Source organism: Gobio gobio (genome assembly GCF_949357685.1).
Source record: "Gobio gobio genome assembly, chromosome: 19".
Classification (NCBI taxonomy): domain Eukaryota; kingdom Metazoa; phylum Chordata; class Actinopteri; order Cypriniformes; family Gobionidae; genus Gobio; species Gobio gobio.
Window position 1 is genome coordinate 33,456,701 of NC_137112.1, and position 27,472 is coordinate 33,484,172.

A 27,472-nucleotide genomic window follows, 5' to 3' on the forward strand; every position below is an offset into this window, starting at 1 on the left:
ACATTATTTTAAATATATCTAGTCAGTGACAGAGTGCAAGCCTATTTGTCTAAAATAATTCTGTATTTTCAGCTTCAAAATCATGATTTTTTTTCTTCTGGTGTCACCATTGTCTTGTGCATTGGGTTACCAGCATAAAGTCCAAGCCTATTTAATTCCACAAATGTAAAACCAAATTTAGCATTTAATGATAACCTTTTACCATATGTCTTGGAGTATCCAATAATATCGTATTGTGAGTTCAGTATTGTGATATGTATCGAATCGTAACATGAGCGCATTGTTACACCCTTATTCAATTATGTTTCATTTATTACATAAATTAGCTTCGATTTGATGGTTCAAGCTAGAAAAACAATTAATTTCTCAAAATTCTAATTTACCCCAGTTTTTAAGTTTACAATTGTATCTTTAAAAAAACTAAGCGGAAGCCATTTTGATTTGCTGTATGGCAAAAGTATTTTGAAGGCTGAGAAAATTGTTTTGACAGCACTAATATGACTCGGGGCAAAATGACAAGAAATGCCTGTCAAAACATTGCAGCAATCTTATAGTGCAGTTCACCAGATATTCCTGCATTTTTGTTGAATCATGAGCAAGCGGCTGTACCAATGATTTCCAGTAGCAAAAACCTCAAGTACTTGAGATGTTGAGCATCACACGTTCTACAGTACTGGCACATGCAAAAGATAATCCAGAGGTTAAATTGTGTTTATTTTATTCTGCTTTGAATGAGAGAACATTGGCAGTGAACTGGAAAAGTAAATCATCAATAACATAAACCGCTTCAGGATGGGAATAATCAAGTATCCATTATGTGGCATCATGTACCAAAAGAACTGTAGTCTACCCAGCAAATTCCCCTCAGAACCTCAATCGATGTGATATCAACATTCTTATTTGGAGCCTTTAAGGGAATTATAAGGGTGACAGAGTGATGGGCGTAAGCATTGCTTCATAGCTTCACTTTAACTGTTAAAATATAGCTGTACACATTGAATAACACTGATTTGAGCAAGCTAGAAAATAAATGTTTGCTATATGTGCATAGCCAGCCAAAGGTACACTATATAACTTTTCAAAATTCAAAATTAACAGTCAATACATCTTCAATCCTTCTTTCAAAATGTGTTTTTGTCTTACCCTGATTCACTATGGTTGGCCTATTATACGTGTTTATATTTTAGACCATGCAGGATGGTTTTTCTTTGTAACTAGTAACTAAGTAATTAGTTACTGTAATTTAATTACTTTCCCCTTGAAAAAGTAAAGTAATGGATTACTCTTATTTTTTTCTGTAATTTAAATATTCAGTTACTTCTGATGTTATTGAACTAAATACTGCGTAGACTGTAGAACACAAAAGTGGAATTAACATCCAAATTTAAAGTCTTACATTACTTTGGTCAGTTAATACGAATAATTTATGTAGTTTTATATTATTTATTTGAATGAATTAAAAGAGCGGTTTCATGTCTATCCGTGAATCAAGTCGAGGTTGATATAGGATTTAGAAAGTAATTAGTCATAAGTAATTAAATACTTTTTGGAGAGAGTAATTTGTACAGTAATCTAATTACACTACTGAAGATGTAATTTGTAAATATAGCTGCAAGCAGCAATACCAGGGCCAAGTGCAAATAAAAAGACAAGACATGCCAAAATTGCTGGGAGTGTCAGACAATGAGCAATTAAACACATTTTAAGATGATTTTAGGTAAAAAGGCTGAAAAATGCATTGTAGTCTATGGGAATTTCATGTTTTGTTATATTATAGCGCCACCAAGAGGCACAATCCTACCATTTTTTATGTGTCCTCGGAGTGAGCCCATACACGTGTCAATTTTGGTGAAAATATCTCATTTCGTTTTGGAGTTAGACATTTATATGAAAAAACACGTAAAAAATGACTGACACCTGACTATGATTGGATTTTACTACCCATTACTATCAATATTTTGACATTTGGGCATTAGTACTGTATATAGCTATCGACCTATGTTTCCGAACTTCTGACGCTAGTTTCGTCTCGATCGGACTAGCGGTTTCAAAGATATCAGCTAACGTTTTATAAGCGCTAAATTACCACGCTGCACAAACCATACGCCAAAACCTGGCAAGTCTGGTATCGTTGGACTCGGCAAGGATTCAGGAGACAAAAAAAGTTAATCCTATGAAAATAAGTAAATCACACCCAAAGTTATAAGCGTTTGAAAAAAACTTTGTTTCAAAACTTATCAGGCTCCTTCAGGGCATCGTGCTGATGACCCATACCGAGTTTCGTCACAATCCATTCATGTGTTCATAAAATACAGCATTTTAGCACATAATTAAAAATGGCCGATATGGTAAAATTGGATATCAGACGACTCGGCATGCCAAATCACGGTTCAGAAGTTATAAGCAAAAAAAGCCATTCAAAATGTTCATAACAGAAAATGACGTCATAGGGTGCAATCGAATCGGCTTGAGCCAAGGAATCGAAGGAAAAAAAGAAAAAAAAACTTGTTTCTAGCCATTAGTGCTTCGGTGCTTGGCCCCTAACTAGTAAATAATTACTTTTTTAGAGTAACTTACCCAACACTGACCACGACCAGCTCGTAATAAACCAAGAATCAGCATCTAAACTGGTCTCTTAAGCCTAGTAGTGAATGCTTTATGAGCAGTCGGATAATCTCTTTTTTATTTGTGAGAAAGAACCATATTCATCCGCAAAGTCATGCAGAGCTGAAGCACAATCAAAACAATGTTCTTACGCAAAATGCATGCAGTTTTTTTAACCACTAGAGGGCCAAAAGTTACATCATGTACGTTTAATAATTGTTCAAATGAAATGATTTTCTTGTTGTAGTTACCTTGATGCATTAGCATCAGTTTCACACTTAACTGTTTGCTGCAAATGACCTCAAAGCTGCCTGTTAGCATAGAGCAGTATGGATGAAAGCAAATACATTAAATGTCAGAATATTCAAATAAAATGTGACAAAAGCAATTAGTACGTTTTGTAACATGAGAAAAGTAAACATGAAAATATACAAATAATAACATGAAAAAAGTGATAAAGTATTTCTAGATGACAGGATACAGATGATTTTGATAAGAAATGTTATACATTAAGGGGAATGTAGCTTTTTAGTGGTAACAGTTAGTAAGACGTAAAGAATATCAAAATGAGAAAACATACTGATTTAAATGGGTCTAGAATATTATGAAGACTTACAATATGAAATATTTTGCCTAAACTGTCTATAATCAACAATATAAGCAAAACATACTTGACCAAGTATGATTTCATTAAGAAAAAAAGGACATTTTAATAATCATGCTGTTCATATAATACAGTAAAGGCATTCAGGTGTCTGCATTAAAGAATGCTGGATTTATGAATTGTAGCTTTCGGAAAGCACAGCTTAAACCTAACGAGAAGCTGAAAAAATACGAACAAAGAATATAAAAATGCATTTTGTGATGTACCAAATAGCTTGTGCAATATTTGTGGCTATACAACTGATTTAATTACTAAATCAGTTAAAAACCACAGTGAATAAGAAGGTTCTTTCTTCCTTCTTCCTCAGCCTTACATTGCCCAAATCTCACACCAATATAAACATTCTGACACTCAGGACACATAACTCGGGGTGTGTTTACTTCTCACTCATAGGCAGCATTGGGCAAATTCAGTAAAATATTCAGACTATATTCTTGCGAGCTTTTTGCTTGGCCTTTTAGTGCTCTAAAACAGTTGTTTGCCATTAGTCTGGTATATCAGTTGTCCAAAATACTGCTGGTGAGACTGGTGCTTCCCGCAAGCTTCACAAGAGCCAATCTTTCCGATCTTGAGTCGGAAAAATTATACATCTGTGTCCTTCTCTCATTCTTTTGTCTTATTTCCTTGCCATATTGTTGCCTCTCCACATTTCATTCTTCTTCCTTGAATTCCAGGTTTCCAAATCTGCCCCTGGTCCAGCCAGTGGCAAGGTACCACTTATTTCCAAGATGGCTTCTCCATCTCTGCAGAGAAAAAAGAAAAAGAGGGTGTGAATTTCAGGAGACACAATATGGTATATGGTACACAATATGGTACACTGCCTTTCAGTAAAAAACGTAATAATTGTGAAATATTGTTACAATTTAAAATAACTAACAGAACAATATGCTTGTAAATGTCACTCAAATTTGGTTCTCCAGAAACATTTCTTGTTATTTCACACCATTGAAAATGGTTGTGCTGCTTAATATTATTGTGGAAAACATGATATTGTGTGAAAACATGACAATTCTTTAATGAATAAAAAGTTCAAAGGATCTAACAACGCACAGTAAAAGTCTTTTCTGTGACTTTTCATCAATTTAATGCAATTTGATCATTTTTATCTAAACTTGTGTGTTGTATGAATGGAACCACATTTGAAAACTAGTTTTCCTGGTGTCTAGTTGTCTTTATGCACTTAGTTTGGGGTTTATTTTTTGTGAATCACGTTAGGCCTGTAAACCCTTCTCAGACAAAGACAAGTGGCAGAAAATAATCACAATCAAGTCCATTTTACCTCTGTCCAGGTCAATGGCTTTTGGGGAGAAAAGTTTGGACATTTCAGCTTCCTTCAGAAGATTGTTTTTGTAGTCTGAGGAGACAAACACAAATACATTCGTCCACGTCCTTTCAAAGGTGGTGCAGCATTTTAAGAGGAAATCTGATGTAAACTCACCCAACTTTGTCTCCTCCTGGTTGCTTGACTTCCCCTCTGGGATGCTTCGCTCACATTCTTTCTTAACGCATGATGTGTGACCCCTAGATGTACGACACACCAGGACAGTTGATGTTTTATGCTTGACAGCTGATGCTTAATGTTCGTTCACAGATGGCATTTTAACATTAGAGGGTACTCACACATACGTCACCATCGGTAGCGGTGGGCTTTCAACTTTACGTGGATCAAAATCTTGGCCTGCATTTTATAAAAAACAAATAAGCTGCAAATATGAAATCAAGTGCAGCATAAATCATATCTGAACATGAAAATGTCACATATTTCCTACATGTTATATAACTATGTGGTAAAAAAAATAAAAAATAAGAAATTGCACAACGACAGATTGAAGTCATCAATAAAAGGGCAGAAAAACCTTGTCTTTTCCGGTGACGTGTGAGGAGAACGATAGCCAACACAATAAGAGCCAGTAGGAGGAGAGTTGCCAGGATGTAGCCTAGCTGCTGCAGGAAGTGACTCCTTTGCTCTGGCATGATGACGTTGATGACATGTGGCGGCACTTCCACCATATTGGTGTCTAAAAGAGAAAATGATCAAGAAGAGTTTGGCCTTGAATTTGATCCTTTTTGTCATTTTTAGTAACCAGCAGAGGGCCCTGTACTACTATAAAGCTGAAGCTACTTATAAAGGTTTATAGTTACACAGAAGAACCTTTTTATGTGAAAAAGCACACTTCAGCACTTCAGAAGGATATATAATGCAGATTTAATCATATTCTGACTTCATGCCTTGAGAGTCAGAATATGATTAAACGAAAACCATTATCATCAAAGCTCCTGAGCTATTTATTTGGCTCCATATTAGTTTACGTAGAATGGATGCTATAATAAATATACTACTACTACAAAAAATAATGTACATAATGACAAAAATAATGATTAACCTGCTATGAAACAGAATTCCACAGAACTCCAAAACAACAACAACAAATAACTTCAACAGTAAAAGTAGTAGTATATATTAAGAACGTAAAATATACAGAGCAAATAATAAACCTATTGAAGAGTATCTTAAAATAGTTCTGTTTTGAATGGTCCTTTTAATATACTTTTGAATTATTTGTTTATTATAAAACAAAGTTTCCAGATATTCATTGGAGCTAGGAATATCTACAACATGTCAACTGAAGACAACTGAAGAATACGTACAGATGGGACTAGGGCTAAACAGATGTTGGAGGTGAGAGAGTGCATTGCTGTGTTTCTATAGTTCAGAGCATTGTGTTGGCAACACAAGGTAATGACTGATTGTCAGAAAATAAACACACAGATAGAATGCATCAAAGGTATGCATTTTAAGTGGCTTTGGACTAAAATATCATGTGCGAATGTAAATACTTAGTTTCAGCAGAATAGTTTGTGCACTTGTATATTTTAACTAGTCAGAATTCTGTGAGAGAGACCGACAACTGCCACGTGTGTTTTTCAGCCAGAATGAGATCCACTGTTTCTTTTTTCTCCTGGCAGTAAAACATGGATTTAAATAAGAAGAGTGGTGGAAAACAGAGGGAGTGATGGGGGGAAATTGGGAGGTACTATGTGGTTTATTTTACTGAATGACTTTGCCATTTTGCTTCCACAGAAAAATTGTATAAATTAAATAAATAAGCCAAAGTTGCACCACTTTGTCTATGATACAGACATAATAAAGACACGCAGCCTAAAATGACGACAGGAGATGACTGAATATGACATCATAGCCATGAAAAGTATTATGAGATGTGGAAAATCACTTAGAGACTCCTATTATGTTTGGCCCTTGCAAAAGGGCCATGGCTGAAATTAAGAGAGATATTTCGTGCTTCTTGAGATATTATTGCTATGAAGTTGTTAAATTATTGTTTGAAGCTTTTTTCATGGTAATATACACTCACCTAAAGGATTATTAGGAACACCTGTTCAATTTCTCATTAATGCAATTATCTAATCAACCAATCACATGGCAGTTGCTTCAATGCATTTAGGGGTGTGGTCCTGGTCAAGACAATCTCCTGAACTCCAAACTGAATGTCAGAATGGGAAAGAAAGGTGATTTAAGCAATTTTGACCGTGGCATGGTTGTTGGTGCCAGACGGGCCGGTCTGAGTATTTCACAATCTGCTCAGTTACTGGGATTTTCACGCACAACCATTTCTAGGGTTTACAAAGAATGGTGTGAAAAGGGAAAAACATCCAGTATGTGGCAGTCCTGTAGGCGAAAATGCCTTGTTGATGCTAGAGGTCAGAGGAGAATGGGCCGACTGAGTCAAGCTGATAGAAGAGCAACTTTGACTGAAATAACCACTCGTTACAACCGAGGTATGCAGCAAAGCATTTGTGAAGCCACAACATGCACAACCTTGAGGCGGATGGGCTACAACAGCAGAAGACCCCACCGGGTACACTTCATCTCCACTACAAATAGGAAAAAGAGGCTACAATTTGCACAAGCTCCCCAAAATTGGACATTTGAAGACTGGAAAAATGTTGCCTGGTCTGATGAGTCTCGATTTCTGTTGAGACATTCAGATGGTAGAGTCAGAATTTGGCGTAAACAGAATGAGAACATGGATCCATCATGCAGGTGGTGGTGGTGGTGTAATGGTGTGGGGGATGTTTTCTTGGCACACTTTAGGCCCCTTAGTGCCAATTGGGCATCGTTTAAATGCCACGGCCTACCTGAGCATTGTTTCTGATCATGTCCATCCCTTTATGATCACCATGTACCCATCCTCTGATGGCTACTTCCAGCAGGATAATGCACCAAGTCACAAAGCTCGAATCATTTCAAATTGGTTTCTTGAACATTACAATGAGTTCACTGTACTAAAATGGCCCCCACAGTCACCAGATCTCAACCCAAAAGAGCATCTTTGGGATGTGGTGGAACGGAAGCTTCGTGCCCTGGATGTGCATCCCACAAATCTCCATCAACTGCAAGATGCTATCCTATCAATATGGGCCAACATTTCTAAAGAATGCTTTCAGCACCTTGTTGAATCAATGCCACGTAGAATTAAGGCAGTTCTGAAGGCAAAAGGGGGTCAAACACAGTATTCGTATGGTGTTCCTATTAATCCTTTAGGTGAGTGTATATATATATATATATATATATATATATATATATATATATATATATATATATATATATATATATATATATACACTCACCTAAAGGATTAATATATATATTAATATATATATTATTAATATAATAATATATATATTGATATATATATATATATATATATATATATACACACACACACAAACACACACACACACACACACACACACACACACACATTGGGGCCAGTAAGATTGTAGATTTTTTAAATAATTGTATTCAACAAGGATGCATTATATTGATCCAACGTGACATTTGTAATGTAAAAGATTTTTATTTCAGGAAATACTTGAATCCTGAAAAAATAATCATGGTTTCCACAAAAATATTGTTAAACCTTTCAATACTTCTCTGAATCCTAATTACTTTGAACATAAAATAATTTCCACGACAGTGATATGAAAAAAGGCGATAAAAAAGAGCACCAAGTGTCCCACTAGCGGTAAATGTAATCTTTCTAATGTGCCAACCACTCTCTGTGAGAACAAGCAAATTCTGCTAACTACTGCTTGAAACATCCCCATTAAGCAATTGTTACCTTACAGTTTCTGCCCTGTAATCTCAATCTTAACCTCTTATTGTGCATGTTTGAAGCCACAGCACTGATGGGAACACAAGCTAATATCTTAGGGTAGATTACTGTAATCAGTAACAGCTGAAGGATCTTCTACACTCGTTTTTCAGAAGACCTCATAAAAAAGCCGGATATGACTGGTTACTGGCAGTCAAGAGCCATGGTAAAAAGCAGTATAGTGTGTTTTGTCACAACATTGCACAGTTGTTCCCTTAATTAAAAACTTTTTTTTACTAAAATGTCAACTAAAAAATTTGAAATTAACTTCTGTATTTTTCCCCCTCTGGTAAACCATAAAGGAGACTTCTTCACAATAGTATTTCCCCAATAACTATTTATGATTATGTTGCAAAGATGTGTTTTGCTAAGCTTCAGACTTCCCTTGCATGTTCATGTCACAAATAATAATAATACTAATAACAATAATAATAATAAAAACGGTTGCTCAAAAGCAATAAGACATCTCCCAGATCTTGAGAAGCAGTCTTTACTATTTCCCGACTGTACATGAACAGATGTCTTCAAGAACAGCCATGTTTATTATGATGTTGAGTTTGGGCTTATGATAAAAGCAGAGCATTTATGGACCAAACAATCCAGAACAAGACTTCCACTGGGAATGGTATTGGACTGTCCTGCTTCTAAGACCATAGGGGAACATCAATATGCTCAAACCTGGCAACTTTTAAACAATCATTGATATGCCAGATCCTTGTGAAAGCAAGTGATTCACATGATTGGAACCACCTGGTTTAAAACGATTTTGAACTATAAGAGGATAAACAGAATTATGGAAAGTCCAAAAAGGAAATCATTTTATGTAATGGCTGTGCTGGATCCAGACAGTTGTCTTTTTCTTCATGCTTAGATAAGACAGAGGGAAGGACTGACACATTTCGGTTGGCTTAAGAAAGAGTTGAGGGAAGGTTGAAGGGGGAATGAGGGGGTGTTGAGGGTGGGCTGACCTAAATCTACAACAGTCTCCTCCCTATGGCTCACTGTCTAATGTTGAGCTCTTGCTACAGCTGGCCAGATGCTTTACAGATGAAGCAAACTTCCCTTTTCCTGCAGATAAACAAGACGCTGTTAAAAAAAATTCCAAAATGGATGGAGACGGAGGTTAAAAACAGAGAGAAAGGAGAAGACTAAAAGTGAGAAGTGAGTTTAAGAAACAGAAGAGGGGGAAAATGTCAGAAAAATATGTCAAACAACTAAGAGAAGCCGCAACAGTTAAAAAAGACCAAGTAAAAGCTTGGAAGTCAAACAGACGGACATTTGTAAACAGGCTGCACACTGTACAACATAGCAAAACACAGCTATGGGTGTCTTGAGGAAGTCTGATGCTTTAAAGCAATAGTTTAACCAGAAACAAACATTTGATTATCATTAAAAGCATCACACAATTTGTTTAGTGCTTCTACTATGAGTCATTTTTTACTGATTATATTCCCCTTCAGTAAGCTGAAAACTCATGAACAAATAATTCAGACTGGTTTGAAATCAACAGACTGGCCAATTCATTAAAAAAAGATCAACCAAAAGAATGATTCAAAAGACTCATTCGTTGAACGGTCATTGCTACTCATTTCACAAATATGCAAAGTTTTTTTTCCAATGAGACCTTTTCAGTTAATGACAAAAAAAGTTGAATGATGGAAAATAAATGTTATAATACGGCTTCACAATACTTGGAATAAAAGGCATAAGTTGTTTTTATGATATCTTTATAGTGCTTTTGCATCTATTTTAAAGCTTTAATGTTGTGTTCCACCAAAAAAAAAAGAGAAAGTCATAATGGTTTGAAACAAGTGTGCAACACGAGTCCTGAAAAGTGAAATGCGTCTTGATCGCCCCCAGGTGGCTGGATGCAGTATAGGTCATAAACCCCGCCCTCTCCATGTAATGTAATGGGACATAAACAAACTAAACTATCAAATTAAATGTCAAATACGTTTTTTTTCTGAAGATGGCTCTGTCATTTTAGGCAGTTTTTATCACGCTGATGTTAGTTCAAGTGCCAACTTTTTTTAGTTAATGATCTGTAATACTGGGGCTTTATTAATGCCGTTCATTGATTTGAGTAAATGTTTTGACATTTGGGTATAAAGTGTTTTAATTCTATAAAATATGGTGTAAAACCGCCAAAGTGCTGCCCTCTTAAGGTTGAACAGTGGCTACAGTAGAATTTTCCTTTTGGACGTTGTGGTACATCGTGACGTAGGATGGTACTTCCAACGGCTCAATACACACCCTCCTGGCACCACGCCCTCAGAAATGTTTTCCCCAATCACATGATGAGAACGGCTTCACTCCAGTATGAACTGTCATGTTACAAGTAGAAACATTATGAATGAAACTTACTTGACACTTGCTTTAACATTGTAATGAAGAAAATGCGGTTAAATAATGCAGTTTTCATCACATCGCTTTTCTTGCGATACTATTGCCGTCCGTGATGTGTACAGATAAGTTTCATACATGAGACGCACTTTCAAACCCTGACACACAAGTGGTTGCCACGGTAACGAACAACAATACCATAACGTGCTGGCGTATATAGTCTTTTATTTGAGGAAATCTGTTTGTAATAGGCTTTTAGGTCTGAACTTATTGGTCCTGCGCTGCTTATTGATTCAGTTAATTTGAATGAAAATACATCGTATGCATATCAGATATCTGATCTATTTTTAGTGGCATTCAGTATAAGGACTGTTCATAGATTAGGTCAGTTCTCTTGCGCTGCTGCTTCGCTTGCATCGTCGGCATCGGGAGTTAACGCAGTTTGAGCCAGCGGGTCGCATTGATAAGGCTCTGGGTCTGTGTCTACAGACAATTCACCCTCCTCCACTTCAGGTGAAGGTGGGGAGAATGACCGCTCTGTTGCAAAGCTACTGGCGTCATTCCAGTCATTCTCCATCTTTGCGACTCGCGAGTCAGAAAGCTGTCAATCAATCTGTCACTGCGGGTCTCAGGCACTCACACCCTCCGCTCAGTCCCCCCCTCGGTTCGGCCCCTATGTCTCCGCTGGGCTCTGCCCACTTTTCCAAAAATTGCCAGTGGGTGGAGTTAACCTCTGAGCTGGGGTTTAGTTACCCTTTAAGCTTTATATCAGTAGAAACCCGGTAGTATATTCAAATTATTGTACTTTCCCCCCTCATGTGCCCCTGAGACGAGAGAATTATGCATTTTATTTCTGGAAAAAATCCTCAGATGACGCAAATAACTTCAGAGTTTGGCCAGAGGCTAGAGACTACAGCCAGTAGAAGGCGCTACTTCCGCATGTTTTCAACCCGCCCATAGAGGTGGGATCTCACTTACAGAATGTAAATGCGCACGGCCGCTCGGCTTGGGTATTCATAATGGAGCAGTGCAGAGCAAAGTGAGTGTTTAAAATTTTCAATGAATTCCTATGAAAGTTAAGCTTCCATGGTCATGATCTGAAAACGCGCCAGACTGGACACGCGTCGTGAATGATTGCCGCTCTGCTCACCTCAGCTCTGCTCAGCTCTTCGCTCTCGTGATGAATGAAATCTGACTCCTGTTGCGTCTGTGCCGTGACTTTTGTTCGGCTCACTCACACTTTATTGAAAAGACACGTTCAGTTTTTAATTGTAGTGTCTATTCTCTAACTGAACAAAATTATTTCATTACTATGAATATCAAAATGACGGTGGGGGCGGTGTCATGGTGGGCAAGTGATAATCAGTGACTGTGGCTTTGGGAGTGGCCTCGTTGGGCAGCGAAGCAAGTGCATTCTGGGAGTTGTTGTCTTTCATCCACATGAGACAAAAATACATTTTCTGCCTTTTCTCAGTCTAGAAGGCACCAAAATCAAAAATAATTTCACATTTCTATTACATAAATGACCCAGTTTAAATACACATTCATCTTCCTAGCGCTGAAGTACCCCTTTAAATAAGTTTGGTTTTAGTTAGCTAATTTATGCTATAAAAATGGGGGTGTGACGTTATGATTGACAGCTGACGTTGAGATTGACAGCTTCTCTGAGCGAAGTAGTCTCTGAGGTACTAACAGACATTTTCGTGAACTTTGGGATGAGATTTGAGCTTTAATTTCTACATTTCCATTACTGTTTATTTCACAAAAAGTTGGAACCAGGCGTCCATCTTTTTTTACAGTCTATTGTTTGAAATGACATGAGGGTGATTAACCCCTTAAACCCAAAGTGTACCGGCCCCGTCGTTGTCACGGTGTATGTCACTCAGACAAAAAACCTCCAAAAATACATTCAGGGCTTAAGGGGTTAATGATACAAAATGATTCAAAAGACCGATCATTGCTATTCATTTCACAAAAATTCAAAGGATCATTTTTTTTCAGTGAGACCTTTTCAGTTAATAATGACAAAAATTTTGGAATGTTCGAAAATAAATGTTATCATACGGCTTCATAACATTTGGAATAAAGTGCATAAGTTGTTCTTATGATATCTTTATAGTGCTTTTTCATCTATTTTAAAGCTTTAATGTTGTGTTTCACCAAAAAAAGAGAAAGTCATAATGGTTTGAAATTATTTGAGGGTGATTAATGATTCAAAAGACTAATTTGTTGAACGGTCGGTCATTGCTACTCATTTCACAAATATGCAAAGGAGATTTTTTCATTGAATAATGACTCAAATTTTGGAATGGTCAAAAATAAATGCTATCATACGGCTTCATAATACTTCGGATAAAGTGTATAAGTTGTTTGAACTTTTATTATGCTATCTTTATAGTGCTTTTGCGTTTATTTTAAAGCTTTGATGTTCCACAAAAAAAGAGAAAGTCATAATGGTTTGAAATAACATAATGGTTATTAATGATGGCAAAACTGTCCCTTTAAGTAAAGGAAGAGAGCCAAGACAAACAACTGGCAACAAAACAAAAAACAGACACTCACACTGCAAATCAAAACAGCGCATTGTAAAATAGTCACTGCAGACGCCCAATGTTTTTTGCACAAAAAGGAGGCCATGCAGAAAAATGTTGTTAATAATGAATTCAACAGTGCAGAAAGTGTTTAGCTCTTTCCTTTCTTGCCCAAAAGTCTGTGATTGTCCACAGGATTCCACTGAGGTTTGTGTAGTCTAAGGTCCAGTAGAAACAGTATTACTAAACCATAGAAAATGACTTTCCCACATTCTCTTATGAGAGCTTTTTTCTGCAGAATCCCCGCCCTTCTTTTACCCAAATATCTTTGTCACTGTTAAAAAATAAGTTATGCATTTATTCTTCTGTGCCTCTTATACATTACCTTCCTTATTTTTGTCTCCCAGACAGTTCACATCACCTACCTCTACATCTTATGCAAATAAAAAGCACTTTCTTATCCTACTTTGCTCCTGTCTGCCTGGCAGTACCTCAAAGGAAAACATATGGCTATTGAATGATCCAAACCAGAGAAGAACTCAAACTGAGAAAGCGAGCTGTGACAGTGGGAGAGGGAACGGCAATGGAATGCGAGTGAAAAAAAAAACGAGAGAAAAAGAAAAGAAGAATAAGATTTAAAAAGAGAACTGCTGCATTTTAATGAATGTGAATGTGGAAGCCTAGACAGCAGCGTAACCAGATCTTCAGACTTACCTCAGACTGTTTTAGGTCACGACTGTTTGTTTGAGTTCATGCCTTGTGATTACATCCACCCAATTTATCCTTCTCTTTTGCTTCTCACAAATATATGTTTATCATTTAGTCAACAAAGATTACATTTAGAAGAAATGAAAGGGGAGTTCCAGGGTGGTGAGTGTTTTTTCTTTGGCTTAATAAATGATGACCAAGTAATGCAAAACTCCAAGCAGGCACATTATGTCAATGAGACGTCAGAAAGACTCCAACTAATCCAACGTCAGTCAGATGTCATATTTTGGTTGAAAATAAAAATCGGGTGGACGTCTAAACCCAAGGTTTGTTTGACGTCAAGCTCCAACGTCAGATAGACGTTTAATTTTGGTTGGAATAAGCAGTGCACAGTAAAAAAACAAAACAAAACAAAAACCGTAAAAAAGGGTAAAATGTGTGGCAGCACATTAAATCTCTGAAGATCTCAGCAGAGGAGGATTAAACAACTCCACAAACAGCATTACCAGCTTCACACATTACTAACCAGACTGACTTTATTTCTGTCAGACGACTACAGAAGCTCTTATTGAGAATTAACAGAGGTTTAGATGTTGATGATTTATTGAAAAGAATAGTTGAGTTTGAATAGTTCAGTTTTGGTTTGAACTATAGTTTTGTTTTGTTGACAATTCACTGATCATTATGGTGATCAGTGTTTACTTTAGTTGGGTAGTTTGACTTGACCTTTTAACATTAGTTTTTCACTGGCTGTTGTAACTGTGTTTGTTATGGCAAGAAATGCAAGAGAAAATGTGATCAGATGATATTGTCTTACTTGATGATAAAGATATAATCATCATATATTGGTCTATTTCACTGATGTCATCCAGAATCTAATCTTTTGATACTTGATCATTTTGTATTATTAATTATAGCAAGCCTGTAATTCTACATTGTCCACTAAACATTTTGATCTCCAGCATCTACTGAGACTCACTCAGAAATCAATCATCTGCATATGAATCTCAACAATGGTGACATGCATAATGCTACAATGCATTCTGGGAGCCATTGACTAGTTTTGTATGATGCACCCAGAATGCATTGCGACATGAAGCATGTCACAGTTGAGATTCATACACTGATTCTTTAATGTCTGAGTGTATCTTTAAAACTTTTTGGTGCCCAACCCCTCAGATTAGAAGACTGCTGGACAATCACAGGACTTTTACAATCAATAATGAGAAATTAATAACATGATATCTAAACAAATAATAGACTCTGAATATGATCAGTGAATCAAACACTATATAATGATCGAATCTTTATCATCATCAAATAGCTGACATCATCTGAACACAATTTCTCTTGAAGTTCCTGCCATAACAAACACAGTTACAGCAGCCAGAGAAAAACTAATGTTAAAACGTCAAGAGTCAAACTGCCCAACTAAAGCAAACACGGATCACCATAATGGTGACTGAATTGTCAACAAAACATTAACATCTAAACCTTGTCAACAAAACATTAACATCTAAACCTATGTTAATTCTCAATAAGAACTTCTGTAGATGCCTGGATCTGTAGATGACAGAAATAAAGTCAATCTGGTTAGTAATAAGTGAAGCTAGTAATAAGTGTACTTTTTTGGGGGGTGTTTATTCCAACCAAAATTCAACGTCTGCCCAATGTTGGAGCTTGACGTCAAACAAACGTTGGATTTAGATGTCAAACCAATTTTCATTTTCAACCAAAATCAAACGTCTGACTGATATTGGATTAGTTGGAGTCCAACGTCTTCCTGACGTCACATTGACATACTGTGCCTGCTGGGACTGTTCTGTAAAACAAGTGTTGACTAAACCAGTAATGATTATGAGCATCAACTCTTGCCTCTTTCTCTTGTAAATACAAGCAAATGAAAAACCAAGAACATCAACAGAGAAAGAAAGGCTAATTAAATCAGGAGAATGCCCTAGCCCAGGGTTCTGATTTGCAAAGGTACATTCGGCTGATGATGCTCCAAGATGGGCACTCTATTGTCCTACCTGTTTAAGTGGCCTTCACTGGAATTTAGCCTTTTGCAACGTGTGAGTTGTGTGCCAAGTTCAATGACAACCATTTTAGACACCCTTTATGAACTACAGACACGCATTCACATGAAAAATATTTACTGGAATCTGTAGGTGCAAACAAGTCATAACGAGTCAAATAACAAACAAGAACTCCCAACAGCAGCAACTATTCTGTGATAAATTGGGATAATTCTGGAAAATCCCCTGTGTTCTGTGAGACTATGAGACAATACATGACTACCCAGCCAAGATTTCGTGGTAGGGCCAACGTAGACGTGATATGGGATTGAAATATGGGTTTGTCCATACGTTCCATGTCAGCCCTATTTAAATTAGCCCCAGCATGGACCCTAAATTGGTTTGTCCATACTTTTTTTTAATAAGACCGTCATGGCTATCAACCCATGGATAAACCCATATAGGGCCCATATTTCAATCCCATATCACGTCTACATTGGTCCTATGCAACATATGCAGCATGTTTATTGCTTGGAAGTTCGTTCCGGTTTAGCTCCACATAAGCCTATGTTATTTATCTATAACATGTCAGGCACGAGTCGGTGGGAGGGGCTACAGAATTAGCTGTTCTTCTTCTTCTATTGAGGTGGCACTCTGACGTGACAGGGAAGAACATTCGCAGATCTATCGTTTGCTGAGCCAGCTGTCAATAAAAGCTTTTCTTTGACTAACAAGGTTTTCAGCTCTGAAACTTACAGGATATTCTTATATTACGATGACCTTTTATATATCAAAAGCTCAAGGGAAAGTTGATTTCTCAATTCATCACCCCTTTAAAATATACAATGTTTTGACCTGAATGTCTTCGTCAGGGATACCATTTACAATTGTTTGCCTGACTTCAGGTCAAAATGTTGTATATTTTAATACATTTATTTTTGGGAGCAGCAGTGGCAGTGTGCCGATTTTTGTTTATTCATATTTAAATTCCCATACCATATCATAGTTTTAAAATGTTAAAAATAGTAATAAAGAAAGAGCCGATGTGTACAAAACTGTCAGTTCTTTTACAAGTAGTTTATGAAGTATAAAGTGGGTGTGTCTCTTACTTAAGTCTTCATTGGGAAGATATCGAGGTTCATCTGTGGGTTCCTGAGGGATCTGAGGGACCGGAGGGGTCACAAAAAGCTGGAAGATGCGTCTCTCGTGCAGGCCGCAGTAGTGATGGTGGAGATGACAGGAGTATAGCCCTTGATCTAGGGGCTGGATGTCTGAGATGATCAGAGAAAAATCTCCCTGCGAGAACGCTGTGGCAGAAATATTCATCTTTTGTTGAACAAACAGTGGCCCGTAGTGACGCCTCTCGCCAGAAGCGTACAGGTCGATGAGTCGATCGGCACGGTCGTGTCGGACCCCTGGAGGTTGACGATCCCAGTGCACCACCTGTTGTTGGTCCTCCTGACTGTTGCCCTCTGTCCAGATGGGCCGGCGGTTAACGCAGGGGAGAACCACCGTGCTGCCCACCAGAACCACATACACAGCCTTCTGACCGTCCCAGAACCGCCTCTCCTTACGTGCTGAGAGAAAACCACAGCTGGATGAGTAAATGCAGCACACATATATGAGTATGCATATATAATTACTGTTCAAAAGTTATAAAAAAAAAATTAAGAAATTAGTACTTTTATTAAATTGATCAAAAGGACAGAAAATACATTTACATATGTTTCTTGAGCAACAAATCAAAAATGCTGCTTTGCCATCACAAGAATAAATTTAGTTGTAAAATATATTAAAATAGAAAACAATTATTTTAAATTGTAATAGTAATTCACAATATTACTGTTTTTACTGTATTTTGATCACACAAATGCACCTTGGTGAGCAGAAATGACATATATTTCGGAAAAACACATATATATTATGGATTTAAATAATACAATTAAAATTCATATATATATATATATATATATATATATATATATATATATACACATGTATACAGTATATATCCAATTTATTGTTTAAACTTTTTTTTAAAGTTGGTGAATGGAGATGAACAGGAGAGGGCAAAATTCTCTTTTCAAACGGTCTTCACATTCTTTCCATTCTTTAATCGGCAGACAGCTCCTTATTTGGCATGAACTTGAACCATTTGATCAAGAGGCAGGTTAAATGCCAAGAATAGTTAGACAAAAAAAAACTGAAAAATGAAGTGAATTTACCAACCTAATTTGGTGACATTGAGCTGAACTTTGATCGACTCGTACAGGTGGCAGTAATGATGATGCAGGTTACAGGAATAGATCCCTTTGTCACTCATTGCAACACCTGTATGAAGGGACCCAGAAAAAATATATTAATTTGTCTAGAAAATGGGTCTTTGCCTGGAAGTTTTGAAGTTTGAAGGTTAGTTTGTGTAAAAGTTATATAGGCCTTATATATTTTGAATACTTAAGCACTTTGAAGGGATTGAAAGTTATATAGCTAGGTGGCTGCTAAAGTGTTCATGAGGTCGTAGAGTTTTTTAAATGGACATACATATAGAGAGATTGATTAAGTAACATTTGTGTTGCCCAAAATATCTCACCTTTAATTACCAATGAGAAGTTACCATCCTTAAAAGCAGTTTTGGGCATGCTAATGCGTCCCTGGTTGTAGCCATTGTAGATTCGCTGGTCTCCAGCAGAAAACATGTCTAAAACACGCTCCATTGCATGGTCTGGGCCACTACGAAGTAAGTCCCAGTGCACTACCCGTTGGCGGTCCTTTAGGCGGTCTTGGGTCCATACCATGCGCTGACTATGACACTGCAACATTGCCTGTGATCCCTGGGGGGCGCTGATATTGTATATGGCTACCGCCACGCCACTGCCATCGCTTTGGCCTAGCGCTGAGACACAAAGAGCAGGGTTTCCCAAAAAATTAGATTCCCTCTAATGATCAAAAAACACTATCATATGTGATTACTTATGAGTAAATGGAGCAGTGCTGTTGTTATAAACCATATGTTGCTATACAGCAGCAGTAAACTAGTAGTTACAGCATTATCAGTCCTGTAGATACTGTTCAAAAGTTTCGGGTCAGTAAGATTTTTTAATGCTTTTACAAGAAGTCTCAATAAGTAAGTCTCTCTTTATATATATTCATGTATTTTATTACTGTGATGGTAAAGCATCATTACTCCAGTCTTCAGTGGCATATGATCCTTCAGAAATCATTCTAATATGCTGATTTGCTGCTAAAGAATCATTATTATTATTATCAATGTTAAAAACAGTTGTGCAGCTTAATATTTTTGTGGAAACCATGATATTTTTTTTCAGGATTCTTTAATGAACAGAAAGTTCAAAAGAACAGCATTTATTATCTATTGTAAAATGCTTACAATGTTTACTGTCACTTTTAATCAATGTAATGCATCCTTGCTGAAAAGTTTAACTTTCTTTAAAAAAACCTCACTGACCTTAAACTTTTGAATGGTAGTGTATGTTTTTGGATAATTATTACATTATGTAAGGTGCTCACTTTTTTGTTTAAAGTTTTATAGTTTTATGATTCAAGTAATGCACTTACCAGGGCTGAAGAGGAATGAAGCCAGAACTGTAAAATAAGCAAACAGAAGAAAAAAAAGTTAAGATTAAAAACACATCTCATGAATTTCATCCCACTAGGTTAAAGACCAGAGATATCATCACTGTTTTCAGAAATCACTGTTTTGACAATTAGCTCTGAAAAAATCAGCAGGCGCTTGAGCAGCACTGTTAATCTCACAGGCTGGGTGTTTTATAGGAAGTAATAGTTCCTATTGGAAAGACACAATGGTACACAAAGAGATAGAGGAATGCAGTGACAGCCAAGCCATGCAAGTTTCCCTGTTAGTTTGTAAAAAGCTCTTTGACAGCAAACATTTAGTGGGAAAAAAGAGTAGCACCAATATTTTGAATTTGCATCACTTATGTATGAAAGGACTATTTATGGATGTTTGTATGTATGTATGAGTGTAACTCTCAGAAATAAACACCTCTCCTTACGGCTAATACAACATTCCTTTGTAATCTAAAGTAAATTTTAGACTTTAGATGATAAATATTTAACTAGATATTACCTAAGCCCATATTATTCTCAATCACAGAAATTTTTGTCAAGTTGAAGTTCAAATCAACCTTAAAGAGATAGTTCACCAAAAAAAGAAAACACAGACATTCGCCCTAGCTCTCTTTGACATGTTCATGAGAGAAGTAATGTCTGATTCATAACGAAAAAAATTGGGAACACTTTACAATAAGATAATGTTAGTTAATGCATAAATTACAAGCAATACATTTTATACAGCACAACAAGCACAATTGTTTTTTAATGAATCTTTGTTAACATTAGTTAATAAAAATACAACTGTCATTGTAAATTCATATCCGCTCAGGTCCATTAAATAATATTAACAGATACAACTTTTGATTTTAATAGTGTATTAGTAAATGTTTAAATTAATATATAGATGAATAAATGCTTTAAAAGTATTTTTCATTGTTAGTTCATGTTAACTAATGTAGATAACCAATGTTAAAGCCACAATATGTAATTTTTCGCCGCTAGAGGTCACTTATTCAAAACAAAGGTGTAGCTTGATGACTCCTTGATTTCAGAGCTTTTTATTATGCCGCTTACGCTTCTTCCGCTCATGCGTATGTGGGGTAACGCAGCGCTGTTTTATCATATTAGATACATTATTTGAGTGTGTTAAAATTTATGTAAAAATGTAAATAAAATTAAAAAATGTAATCGTTCGACGGCTACTATGAGACACTTGTTGCACATGCATGGGAAAACATGGTACTTGCGGTAAATCAAGAAAACGAGATTTAAACAATAAGACTAACTATGTTGAGCTATATAACAATGATTCGATTTCTGTGAACAGTTGCTAACCTGTCTAATAAAACACACAATATACTAAAGCATCTTTTGTGTTTCCATGGTTTCTACATAATAAAACAGGAAATCGAGGTTAACACGGGTATGATGTCATTCACAGGCGAGGCACGGACACGGTCAGTGTCCTGGTTAAAATTGCTTATTTCTCTGGATTTGAACATTCTTGGAAACATTTGAGATAATGTAAGCCCACAAGTCACCGAAATATATAACATTGATCTGGTAGTTTTTGGATATTTTGATATCCAAAAATCTTTAACACATTGAACCGTACTGTAAGGGTTAACAACAAATCAATTCCTTTCTCTGATTTGTTCAGGTCATTTCTTTATTCAATCGACAAATAACTTGTCAAATCTGATTCATCAAATGAATCACTGAATCAGCAGTTAACAGCTCACTCAATTGGAATATTATCAGGGAATAATGACTCGCATGCATGTTCCACAGTTACCGTAAATCTTCTGAAGATTTGGAATATAGTGCTCTTTTAATACACCTTTTAAACAAAATGAGGTGAGTAAAGGATGACAGAATTTTCATTTTATGAACTTTGTGACTAAGGGAGTGGTTGAACAGTCCCAGATCATCTTGCATTAAGAGGGTCTGGGACAATCCAACCACTCCCTTAATCATAAAGTGGTAACATTTTCTTCCTTTTCAGCATGCTAGAAATAAAAGAGATTTATCTAAAAATGTTGATTGACTTGTTTGTTAAATTCAACTCGCACAACCCACATGCTTAAAACGTACAGTACAAAACAAACACAAACAGACACTCTATAGAATGTTTTAGTGTTTCACAACATTGTGAAACACAGCATTTCATGAAAATTCAGAGCAGAGTAGATCTTTTTGCACAGCTGTCATCAACAGCTGTGACTATCATTCAGATGACTTTACTGGAATAGTCATCTGTGACTGTCTGTACAATAGACAGTTCTTCTGAAATATAGCACAAAATATAAAACTTCTACAATAAAAAAAATTTCTAAGTAATACTTCTTTTCACATGGAATTTCAACTTTGAGGGTTGCTCGAGGGTTGTTGCATGTCATAAAGATTTTGTGTCAAATGAAAAAGAAGAAAATACTTTCGTGAACGTACAGCAAATCCTGAGGGCAATAGAAAGACAGTAATAAGGATGTGTTAGAAGCCAGAGAAACCACAAACATCAGAGCGAAAAGCAGAGGAGGTGGAGGGAGAGGGTCAAGGGTTTGGAATCTGCTGAGGAAGCACTTTGAAACGCAGCGGCTTGTCCGTATGCATATTTCATTCACAGACGCACACTCATATTCACACTAACATGCTGTGGGCTAAGATAACCTGCACACGAATCTGTGAACTTACAAAACTGCATCTAACTTTCTATATCTTTCTCATATTACATTCTTCATTCAAATTAAAGGGACAGTTCACCCAAAAATTACAATTCTGTGCCATTTGCTCACTCTCATGTCGTTCCAAACCGGTGTGACTTTCTTTCTTCTGTAGAACAGAAGAATAATTTAAATGGACCCCACTAAGAAAAAATGCTGTGTTTCACAGGAAAAAGAGGGGGGGGGGACTTTCCCTTTAAGCTTTTTACAGTAAAACATAAAATGTTTGAACAGATTTTCAGAATTAGAATGAAAGGAGTTTAAAAATGAATTTAATTAAACTTGTCTCACTCTCTCTTTCTACAGCAAAATGTTCCATTTTCTAAGTCTGAAGTCAGGGCTTAGATGTTCTTTTATGATAATCATGCGCACAACTTCAAAGTAACTGAATATAATTTAATATAGACCTGTATTTTTTTAATGATGGAAATGATTTCATAAATAGTTCTACACCTGAAATAAGCCTATAGTAAATCTCTAGAAAACTCTGAGCAGCGTTGTTTGTCAGGCCTGGGTATATTTAAAAGCCAGGTTTGTTTACATGGGTTAAAATATAGTAGACTTTTGTTGTCTTACAGACCTGCTGGGTGTGCAGAAACATAATGTTATGGGATTTTCCACTCAAAAACTATAATAACATGTCATATGTATACATTTAAGCTGAATAGTCAAGATAGAGAGTAGTGAGCATTTTATTTTAGTAAGTCAGTGTACGGAGCATCCAGCAGGCTTGATGAATGGAACAAATCATTTTAGAAGTTAATAATGGAGGTAAAGACAGGTCCAGTTCAAACAAGGGTTAGTTTACCGTGAAACATCAAGTTCTAATTGAAAAGAAGAAGAAAAAAACGGCCAATGGGGCCCCGTCTTAACTCACAAAAATTGGTTAATTATAAGTTTACAATTCTGACTCAATCTGCAATAAGATGAGTAGGTCTAAATAATAGTACTTGCTTTAAATTTGTGTCAAGTGAATCACCCTGAGTCACTCTTGAGTTCTAAACATGCAATTCTAGGTCCAATGTGTTAGGTAAGGGGAATTTTCTTGATTCACTCTGTTTTCAGTGCAGAGACCTCCAAAAGAATAAGCTTTGCTCTTGCTGAACCATCAGGCACTTTAACAAGGCCATTATGGATAAACATCTCATGCACACCACCTAAATTCCGTTCCGAACAAAATAAAATGCCATGCCACATCTGGGATTTATTCCATAAAATATCCAGAAATATAGTTCCTTTGCTTTTTTCTTTTATGTACTTAACTTTTAGCGCTCATGTCATGCAATTCGGGTTTACTGGATGTTTTGGAAGCAGAAACTTTTCTTTGGGTTAGTTCAAAACAAAGTCATCAGTCTTGGACACAGGTAGGCTATCTGCAAGTTATCTTCGCCAGCTGGTTTTTACATTTGGGTCTGGGTCTCAACAGTGCAAAATACAGACTGAAAACCCATTACATGACATTATAAAATGTTTAAAAAGAAGAGAACATTCACAAACATGTACAATGACTCTCAAGAGACATGCAAAGACAAAGATATGTGGGGTGGGTGAGAGTTACCTGACATGTTTGTTGCACATAGCCTCCCACACAAGCACTCACACTTTGATGCATTTAATTCAAAATTAGGTTATACATTTTTAGAAGTCTGTTTTTAAATACATACTAGACAATCATTTATCCACTATTCTATCAGCAGTCAATGTAAATAGAACCACAATAAAACTTAAAGAACATAAACTTTGCTTTTTCTGGATAAATCAATACTCACGTTGAGCCAAGAAAAGCGCTCGAGCGCACAAGGGCATAGCAAAGTTCTTCATGACCGATATCCTCTTGGACCACTCTAGGATGTGTTGAAAACAATATAAAGCCGTTTTAGCAGGCTTTATTCACCTGACAAACATGTATCGCGAAGGAACACTTGCTGTTTGTCGACCAGCGACATCAGCAGCAGCGGCGGCAGTCTGTTCTACTGACCCACCTTCAGTAGCCTATTCGTTAGTCCCTCCGCCTAGCCTGCCCCCCTTTAAACACGAACAACAAACCCTTCAGATACTATTTTTGTTCATAATTCCTGTAATCCAGCAGGGATATGAAATAAAAAGTTGAAATATGAAAAGGAAATACGCTACAGAGAAAGGCGACGTCCTAGTCCTAGTTATTTTTTATTTATTTTTCGGAACTCTGTTAGTCGTTGTTCACGAAATAATAAAATGTTGCGTTCCCAAGAGACACTTTGCATTTGCTCATAAAACGCGTTCTCCAGTCAAACTTTTGCGGTACCCGAGAAAAAGCAAAATAGCTCGAAAAAGCAAAATTTCCCCTCCCACCTCCTGTTATTTCCATCACAAAACACAAAGTTGATCGAAGGAACATTTTTTTTTTCTTGTGGCAAAAAATATCTGGACAGTATGTAACAATCTGTTATTTTTTAATATTTTACAGAGGATTCAATTGCATATTGTCTTTGATATTGTCCCACCACAGTAGCCAGAGACTAGTTGTGTAACACCTGGTAATAATTACTTATGGTGCCCCAGGCTCTTGTTCATCAAGGTGTTGTTGGTGTGTTTACAGGCTTAGCTCGCAGCATGGTTATGGGCCACATTGCAGACTCAGCTCCCGCAATGAGCCATAAAACTCTAGGGAATAAACAATTAAGACAGCCTCATTCTCCAAAAAAAAAAAACCAAAGACGTGCTGCCAGCAAAGAGAGGAGCAGCAGCTGTATTTCAGCTCCTTAATGATGTGAAAGCAGCCTTTGAGATACATCCTCAAACAAACGAAGCAATTATCATTTCACCAAACATTTACTGAAAACCGATTTCAGTACTAAATTATTAATATGTGAAATCGTGATAACTTATATAGCCTACTGTAGCACGTAGCACATTTGTTTCTGAATATTATAAGAAGTGCCTTAGTGGATTTAATCTTTTGGCCTACTTATATTTTGGGTTTACATAAAAATGAATATGATGGAAAAATAAGTTGCATGACTACATGTTTCCATCAGCTGTACAAACAACAAATTAAGTAAAATATTAAAAGTAGATCTTTGCTGCCACCTCCTGGATTACGTAAATATTGCAATTATTTGACAGGTCAACAGCTCACACCAATATGATCCAGTTCCGCACTGCGCTCTAAAGTTTGTCAAAAAGAGATTACTGGTTCAGGCTCGTTCACCCAAAAATGAAAATTCTGTCATTTACTCACCCTCAAGTTGTTCCAAACCTGTATAAATGTCTTTGTTATGTTGAACACGTGTGGGAATGTGGGAAACTGTACCGTTCTAGGGCACCACTGATTTTCCTTTTTTGTTGAAATCTTTGATGCAATTGTTCCCTTTCGAGAGAGTCACTCGTCTTGCGTTAGCATAACGCAGAGGGTACTCCGTATTTCCTCGAGACTGAAGTCAATTTTATCCTTAAAATTTTCCATGTACAACGCAATGTAGCTGCACAGTACACCTAGCAGAGCGCAGGTGCACGTTGATTGGCTGTGCTGCTGCAACTGCAGGCAACCTATGGCGAGGCGGCTGATCGGAGGGAGCCAATGGGACGTCTTCTTTGTTCCCGCCCGCATAGCCCTCCTGAATTTGCATAGCGAGCCTATAAAAGGCCGTGCCTCACCATAGGGACTCATTTCAAATCTCCTTCAGCGACTCTTCACTTCGCTGATCTCCGGACCTGAAGTCACAGTCGAAAAAGCACCTTAGCGGAACCCGAGCAACTTCTGAGGATGTCGGTGCTATCCGCCTTCAGACGCCATGTTCCAGCTACGCTATCCGACGTTCTATATCCTTTTATACTCCCTTCACGAGTGTTGTTTCAAATGTCTCGTTGCGCTTCGTGCAGAAGCCCTCTGTCAAGCGGGGATCATCACATCATCTGCCCGCCGTGCCTCGGCAGAGACCACGCCCTGGCGGCACTCTACCAGGGCGGCTGCCCAGAGTGCGACAAAATGGCACTGCAGACCCTGCAGACTCGGCTTGCCATTTTTGATGAAAACCCCGCTCTGCCTGCTCTCTCGTCGGCTCCACGCAAGAAAAAGCGCCGCGACCAGAGACAGCCGGAACAGCCATGTGCTCGCACGCCGGACCCCTCCCCACGTGCAGCACACCCTCCTGTTACGTTCACACAGGAGGAACAGCGGCCTTCCCTTCCAATGGCCTGTTCGGCCTCCTTTGGTGGACCCCGTCAGGACCAAGAAGAAGAGACCAGCGACGCTTCCCAAACGGCTTCAACCAGCGAGTGGTCGGACTCTGCCTCGGAGCACTCCGCTTCGACGCAGGCCGCCACAAGTGTCAGGGCAAGCATCGACGCGGAACTAGAGCGCGTGCTCTCGAGGGCCGTGGGAGACCTTGGGCTAGAGTGGTCCCACCCCCAGGAGCCTGCGAGGAGCAGACTGGACGAGTGGTTCCTACAAGGTCCTCCTGTCCTCAAAGACACAGGCAGTTGGCGGGGCAGTCCTTAGGAAAGTGCGATCTCATAGCGTGCTTCCTTAAAGGAGCCAGAAGGCTTAACCCGCCCCGCCCCCTCACAGTTACTGTATGGGATCTTTCTATAGTCCTACAAGCTATGAAAGAGCCCCCATTCGAACCACTGCAGTCAGCAAGCATAAAGCACCTTTCACTCAAAGCTGCATTTCTGCTGGCTCTCGCGTCCGTAAAGAGAGTAGACGACCTACACGCCCTCTCAACGAGCGCTTCCTGTCTGGAATTTGGGCCAAATGACTCCAAAGTCATCCTCAAACAAGGCATGGATATGTACCTAAAGTGCTTTCCACTCCATTCAGAGCACAGGTGATCACTCTATCGATGCTGCCGTCCTCACAGGACGAGGAAGGCACGAGCGCACTTTGCCCAGTCAGAGCACTCAAAATATACATAGAGCGTTCCGCAGCCTATAGGCGGTCGGAACAGCTATTTGTCTGCTTCGGGGGCCGCACTAAAGGAAGCCCGGTCATGAAGCAGAGATTATCACGATGGATAGTAGACGCTATCGCGCTAGCTTATCAAGCCAAGGGTCTCGTCTGCCCTATAGGCGTCAGAGCTCATTCCACGAGAGGCATGGCCTCGTCATGGGCCTGGTCTAATAGCATACCATTTGA

The 27,472-nt window shown here is 37.8% G+C and overlaps 1 protein-coding gene across 1 annotated transcript; it reads right to left on the bottom strand.

Annotated features, from left to right (window-relative positions):
- Positions 1-692: 692 nt before the first annotated feature.
- Positions 693-24,713, bottom strand: mxra8a (matrix-remodelling associated 8a). The gene is made up of 10 exons (XM_079843872.1): positions 24,126-24,713; positions 19,619-19,645; positions 18,633-18,935; positions 18,272-18,373; positions 17,152-17,619; positions 5,125-5,286; positions 4,889-4,946; positions 4,707-4,789; positions 4,548-4,622; positions 693-4,011 (listed from the first exon to the last, which is right to left on the bottom strand). The coding sequence occupies exons 1-10, from the start codon at positions 24,175-24,177 to the stop codon at positions 3,986-3,988; spliced, it is 1,356 nt and encodes a 451-aa protein (XP_079699998.1). The 5' UTR covers positions 24,178-24,713; the 3' UTR covers positions 693-3,985.
- Between the last annotated feature and the right edge of the window lie 2,759 nt (positions 24,714-27,472).

Bases quoted from the DNA above. Each gene is read 5' to 3' on its own strand.
- mxra8a (XM_079843872.1), bottom strand. From the start codon at position 24,177: ATGAAGAACTTTGCTATGCCCTTGTGCGCTCGAGCGCTTTTCTTGGCT. The intron at 18,374-18,632 runs GTGAGATATTTT...CCCTTCATACAG, and splicing joins CTTCTCATTGGTAATTAAAG to GTGTTGCAATGAGTGACAAA. The intron at 5,287-17,151 runs GTAAGAGACACA...TTTCTCTTTTAG, and splicing joins TCTTCCCAATGAAGACTTAA to ACACCAATATGGTGGAAGTG.